The sequence below is a fragment of the Silene latifolia genome, chromosome 11 (genome assembly GCF_048544455.1).
Source record: "Silene latifolia isolate original U9 population chromosome 11, ASM4854445v1, whole genome shotgun sequence".
Lineage (NCBI taxonomy): Eukaryota > Viridiplantae > Streptophyta > Magnoliopsida > Caryophyllales > Caryophyllaceae > Silene > Silene latifolia.
Window position 1 is genome coordinate 197147749 of NC_133536.1, and position 6851 is coordinate 197154599.

A 6851-nucleotide genomic window follows, 5' to 3' on the forward strand; every position below is an offset into this window, starting at 1 on the left:
ACTCGTAACAAGCTTGTGACAGAGACCTATTGCTAATTCTATGGACCATCAACATTTTTTTTTATAATTTGTACCATTAATAATACTCCAATTTATGAAAAAATAATCAAATCCCCCAAAAAATTACGTTTCCATTTGTACCATTTTCAATGAAATGATTCTCATTCCCCATATGAGATTAACCCACAGAAAATGTAAATTATTTATTAAAATAAGGATACTTAAAATTAACATCCAAAAAATAAGGGGAAAAGAACTTACATCGGATGTACTACCTCATACATTATTTGTTTTTTGTGTATATGTGTATTTTTTCTGAGCTTATTACCTCAAACTTTATTTGTTTTTCGAGCATATGTGTATTTTTTCTGAGCTTATTAAAGTTAATAAGTTAATTTTTTTTCCCTTTCAAAACTCAAATTTAACTAGTTTACATATAATGTTTTTGAGTTTTATTGTAATTTTTTGAGCTTATTGTCCAAGTGAATGAATTCATAAACTTTATAGTATTTTTTTTTTACAGCTGTAAAGAGAAAGGTCATAACTAACTAGTCATAGCCTTCTTAGCAAGGCTATGAGCCACCTTATTGGTTGACCTCGGAATATAACTAAAAGATAGACAATGAAAAGATCCACTAAGAGCAAGAATATCTTCAAGTATCTCTTTAGTCATGTGACGAGCTTTCTCTGAACCTGCAAAAAAAGCAATAAGAGGTAGACAGTCAGTCGAAACTTCCACATGCCACCGTCCCTCCTCCTTAGCCCAAAGGACAACTTCGCGTAATCCTAAAGCTTCCGCTTGCAGGGCTGATTCAGCTTTGATTGCCTTGTACTTCTCCACCATTAATTGACCTGTTTCAGTGTATGCCACCCATCCTACGCTTGCCTTTTCCTTTGACTTCCATCCTGCATCAACCATAACTCTAGTGCACTCACAATTGTACTGTGCACCTATCGCGAAGAAAGGCTTACTCTCCCTTATCCACTTTCCCCTTTCATCACCCATTTCCTCTGTCTCCTGGGTCTTTTTCACCTTATCCTTATTGCATACAAGCATTGCTTCATCCGCTTTTCCCACTTCCTGGATCCATGAGTTTAGGAAAAGATTTGGATGAAAGTTATTCCCTTTGAACACAATCATATTCCTTACACACCAAATACACCATAATGTAGCCATAAAACGTATGATGCGACTAGTACCCTCCTCAAGTTTCTCTAAGTAGTTTATCCACTGTATTACCCATTTCCTAATATCCATACTATGCGTTTGTGAGGCTCGAATACCAAGTTCCGTGCATGCCCAAAGCCGCTTTGAAATTTCACAATCCCTGAAAAGGTGTTCCATTGTCTCAGTACTGCGCTCTTCATTTCCACATAATTTGCACCTTATCTCAATTTGAATGTTTCTCCTCTCAAAATTGACTCCTTTATTATCAAACTTTATAGTAAAACTCATAATTTTTAAAAGAAAACTCAAAAACTTGATTACAATGCTCATAAATTATAAAATTGGTGATATTACATCAAATGTATAATCCACCAAAAAATAACTCATGCCACAACAATAAATAAAGAAGAAGATAATATAAAGCCGATTAAGATTGAAATAGTTCTACTTCTACACTATATGGCTATAGAACCGCCAATAACAAAGATTTGCTAAAAGGTAAATTAGGCCAATGAACAATTATTCGTGCTGATACAAAAGGTTTGATGAATTACAAAATGATACCCCTCTCATCCAACCAAATATAATACTTGATTTATCACACTTGCCTGAATATCTTTAATTTAACATTATTAAAAATTATAAAAAAGATTCTTCTAATGCGTGCTCTTAGTAATCCGTAACTGTTAATTCTTTTTTGAAATATTTAGAGCAAGTGCAATGGAAGAACGATAAATCATTTTTGTCAATTACCAAATTTAAGAACTTTATCTTGCAATGAAAGAACTTTTACTAAGTTCTTAATTATGACCCACTAGTAATTTTTTCATCTCTAAAAATATTATTTTTGAAATAAAAGATTAGTTTAATTAAAAAGAAAACTTAAAATGGTATTTTTCTAGTGTGTGTTCAAATGGCATATGTTAAGATTCTAATTAGAGTGGGTTTTGCAATAATCATTTCTAAGTATAGTGTAATTATGAGTTCATATCATTAGATGTTCTTGCAAAAGTTGTTCTAATTAACATCTTAATACGTGTCATTTGTGAACACGTTAAAAATACCATTTGGTCTGGACCGAAATCAGACCGACTTATTTTAGGTCTGATCCTTAATCCTCAGTTTTAAAGGTTCCAGATTTCGGTCTGGTGCGGACTTAAAATTCGTAAATTTTGGTCCGGCTCCCAACCGAATATTTCAGGCAATCTGGTCCAAATTTGAAAGTTTTAGGTCCATCTTTGAGCTATGAATTTTTTTTTTCCGGTCTTCTATCCCGTCTGGTCTTATTATGATGCTTTAGCCCTTTTTGCCGGTGACATTTGGCGTTAAGGTGGTGATTTGACCCATTTTGCTTAAAGTGACTGAAAATTTGAGCCGTTTATAACTATAAACAGATATGCGTCCTCTATAATAAGAATTTGTGAATTTTTAAACGGTTTCTCAAGCGGTACTAAACCCTAGCCCGACATATTTATTGAGGTTGGACTTGGCCCATGCAATAACAATGGACGGAGTACAATTTATTTCTATTTCCTACCCTAAAATCCCTAAGATCAACATGAAACGTAACTTTTGTGTCCATATATATCTCATACGCCTCATTCCCTATCTCCACCAATTTTTCTGAACTCTTATTTCAATTTTTTTTTTTACATCTTTCTCTCTTCCTACAAACTTCTCTAATGGTGTAATTTAATTTTGATGAAAATATAAAGAATTATTTAAATTGGCGTTTGAGATAATTATCTCGATCGTCAATTTAGATTATTCTTTATATTTGAAAGCCAATATCATAGATCTACAAATTCTAGATCTACAAATTCGGGGGAATGGTATGTTGGAGATGGTTTCATCAATTTACACCATCTCTATATTTGAAAGCCAATATCATAGATCTACAAATTTGGGGGAATGGTATAAAGCGTTTTTATGGAGATGGTATCAATTCACACCATCTCTATATTTGATAAATTTGGGGGAATGGTATGAAGGAAGATATGGAGATGGTATCAATTTACACAATTTACACTTCTCTATATTTGATAGCCAATATGATAGATCTACAAATTTGGGGAATGGAAATATGATAGTAGCCAATATCATTGATTTACAAATTTGGGGGAATGGAAATATTTGATAGCCAATATGGCTATCATAGATCTACAAATTTGGGGCATGTAATATTTGATGAAAGTTAATTTACACACAAAGCCAAGCCAATAATTTGTGATTAATTGTGAGATGAAGGTAGATAATTTATATTTTAGATTACTATTTCTCAAATTTATCCTAATTTATATTATATTATCAATATGAAAATCAAATTATATTTTCAATATGAAAATCAAAATTGCTTTTCAAAGATATAATAATTTTTAATATTTATATTTGATTAACCACTCGTTTATCATTTTGCTTAAACACTTCTTACATCCTATTAACTAGTGCTTACATTGTATTTAACTCGAGTTATATCTTATTAACTCAAGTAATCATATTTACAATAACAATCAATCCATAACCTTTCCCCTAATTTCTTTTTTAACTAGGGTTTTTTGTCAATATATATAGATTGATTCACTCGCATTATCAATCACCGCCATTTTTCCCCAGATCTAATCTCTAATCGGTGAGATACTCTCTAGATCTCTCTCTAGATCTCTTTCTTATCTTTGGTTGATTATCTTATATCGCTTAATTCATTTTATAGTTTCAGGAGGAATTTTCACTATACTAATAATCACCGCCGATTTTTTCTCTTTTTTCTCTTTCTCTTTTTCTCTTTCTCTTGATTGTGTTATTTATTGTGTTTACTATGAATGTTTTTTGATTTGTCTAATTGATCTTGCTGATTTTCTTTCAGCATGGAAGGAGTTCTTGACATGGATCTGCCATATGGTTGCACACTTTGTCCTCGGCGTTTCAAAGACCATGGACCTGCTACGACTCATGGGAAGGTGTTTCTTTCTACTTTTTTTGTTTGATTTCTGATTTGTTTGTTTCGTTGAGGATTTTCTTTTGTAGCATTGTATCTGATTTCAGTTTGTTGAAAGTTCTACTTTTCGCTCAACAGATTAAAAAGTGTTTTGGTTAGGCTAAAAATGGTGTTGACCAATTACATTTGTAATAGAGATTGAAGAGAGTATTGAGAAGCTTTAGCCCGAGTAATATTCAATAGGTCTTGAGTATTCTCACTATTACTCGTGTTATAGGTCTAGCACCGAGTAAATATCCCATTGACTTGAATTCGACACATGAATTCAAGGCAAATATCCCTTTTGTTTTATTTTTGTCTGTTATTCAGCATTTCGCATCACTTGTGCTTTTTTTTTTTTGTACAGGATGGTCATAAATTGTAGTAATTTATTAGTTTTGTAATTTGTGCCTTTTCTTTGTACAGGATTGTCATAAGAATCTTAAGAAGCACCTTTATTTCTGCCCTGACAAAGATTGTTCGAAGGTCGTATCGACTGGTAAGAAGGAACACCATGTTCATGAAGAGTTGGGTGCCCCGGTTTATATGCATTAGTACTTGGAAGCAAAGATCGTTCTGCATAATTTGCTATGGTATTGTCCCCTTGACACAGTTTACTTGATGAGGTCTAAAGCCCAGTCCATATTATCTTAAAAGTTCTTAGTTTGTTGGAAGGTTTATGTAAAAATATTGCTAGTGGTGCTTTATGCTTAAAATAGCAGTATGCGTTGCAATGGTGATGATCCAAAATTGCCATTGGTAAGGACTTGTTAGTTTTCGTAATGGAACTAGATGTTTTAGTTCATATTTTTTCAATACAAACTCAAGCGTTGAATGATTGTTGCACCAACTCAATCTTTTATGTAAACAGATCAGTGTCACTACTTACCGCACAAAATGGTAGATGAAGTTTCAAACGATGTTGCTATATTAGTATGCAGTGCTACACCTAAAGTGAACCAAATAGATAGATACGGAGTAAAAGCTAGTCATGTAAAGTTGATAGTAATGCTATTGCAATTGGTCTCCCACAGGTTACCATTTGTGGCGGATATTTTGTGAGTTAAAATGGTAACAAAATGGGTTAGTGGAGAAAGGGGACCACATGAATAGTGTTGCAGAGAGAGAAAAAGTGGGTACTTTGTGAGGTAAAATGGTATCCGTCACTCAAGAGTGACGGATATGTGCCGTCACAAACAAGAATTTGTGATGCTATTGTCACATTCATCTGAGTTAACTGTCCAGATTCAAAGGGAATTTTGCTCTTTTCTCCTAATCAATTCTTACTATAGTATAAATTTCCAGGCATGTTATGGTTATTATATGTTTAACCGGCTGTTCAAGGTTTTCTCTTTAAATCCACCTAACTGATAATGGGGAAAACTGTTCAAGGTTTTCTCTTTAAATCCACCTAACCGTTAATGAGTAAATGTTGTTCTAGTGTTCAAGTGTTCTTGGATCAGTACACAACCATTCAACTTCCGTTAGAGACTATGGAATTTTACTGAAAAATGGTTTATTACCATTCAACTTCCGTTAGACTATGGAATTTTACTGAGAATGGTTTATAAGATGTATAGGATGACCGACCTGCTGATGCCCAAGGCCTCTCAAGTCTCAAGTAGGATTTTGTAGTATGAATTATCGAATTCAATTGGGCTTCCAAAACCTTTACTACCAATTGTATGGGCCCCAGACAATGCTACAAGATCTTGCGTCCTGTTCACAATGTATTATCGCACCATTGGGCCAAATTACCAAATTGGTAAAAAAGTGGAGGCTTGTTGCCAAATTGGTAAAAAAAGTTTCACTTGTGACAAATTGGTAAAAAAACCGAAAGAATGTGACAAATTGACCAAAAAACTAAACTTTATTTAATTTGTTAATCCTAGAACTAAATTTGACTAAAATACCCTTTATCTAAGTCACCCAACTCACAAAATCTAACCGAAAACCAAAGAAATAAGAATAGATCACAGGATGAAGTTTACAACTAAACCTGGCAAACGGGTCAATTGAGTCGGGTTTGGGTTGGGCCAATTCGGCTCGGGTCATTTCGGGTTGTTCTATTATCGAGTTAGTTCGGGTCGGGTCGAGTATTTTTGGGTATTTTTCTGGTATGTTGGTCAGGTTATTTCGGTCCAGACTCATACTCAGGTCAATGATTAAGAGAAAAAAAAAAGTACATTTAATACTATTACCTATTTTTAGTTTAATTTTGATACTGATTCTTTATTTTAACGTAAATTAAATTAACTATTAAGCGTGTTTTTAAATTAGTCATTTATTTATTCAATTAGAGTGTTACATTTTTCGTGTCATTTTCGGGTTGGGGTTTCGGATCTGTTCATTTCAGGTCGGATCGCGTCAGATCCTAGTCAACAAAGTTCGGGTTGTGTGAGGTCAATCGGGTTTCGTGTTAAATTTGGGAGTTGTAGTTCTGGTAAATTTTGGATCTCGGGTCGGCCTTTTCGAGTAGAGTTAATCGGGTCAGGTCGGTTTTTCCAGGTCCACTTACAAGGTAAACCGGAACCAACTCGACTTTTTTCGGGGTTTGGCTGTCCTATCATCCTAAGAAAATCCGCATGTGATCCGGAGACCGTTGGCTTGAAACTAAGTCCTACTCGGCTCGAAAATGAAAATTGGATTATTTTTCTTATTTAATATTTCATTAATTTATATATCTATCTGAGGTGAAATGTTAAAAAT

General features: G+C 33.7%; 1 protein-coding gene and 1 long non-coding RNA gene across 2 annotated transcripts; one reads left to right on the plus strand and one right to left on the minus strand.

The window, feature by feature from the left end:
- Positions 1 to 544: 544 nt before the first annotated feature.
- On the minus strand, positions 545 to 1456 carry LOC141614604 (uncharacterized). Its single transcript, XM_074433350.1, has one exon. The coding sequence runs from the start codon at positions 1454 to 1456 to the stop codon at positions 545 to 547; it is 912 nt and encodes a 303-aa protein (XP_074289451.1).
- Positions 1457 to 2781: 1325 nt separating this feature from the next.
- Positions 2782 to 5060, plus strand: LOC141612256 (uncharacterized). Its single transcript, XR_012529060.1, has 4 exons — positions 2782 to 3415; positions 3740 to 3797; positions 4032 to 4125; positions 4569 to 5060. It is a non-coding gene; the product is annotated as an uncharacterized LOC141612256 (long non-coding RNA).
- Positions 5061 to 6851: the final 1791 nt, after the last annotated feature.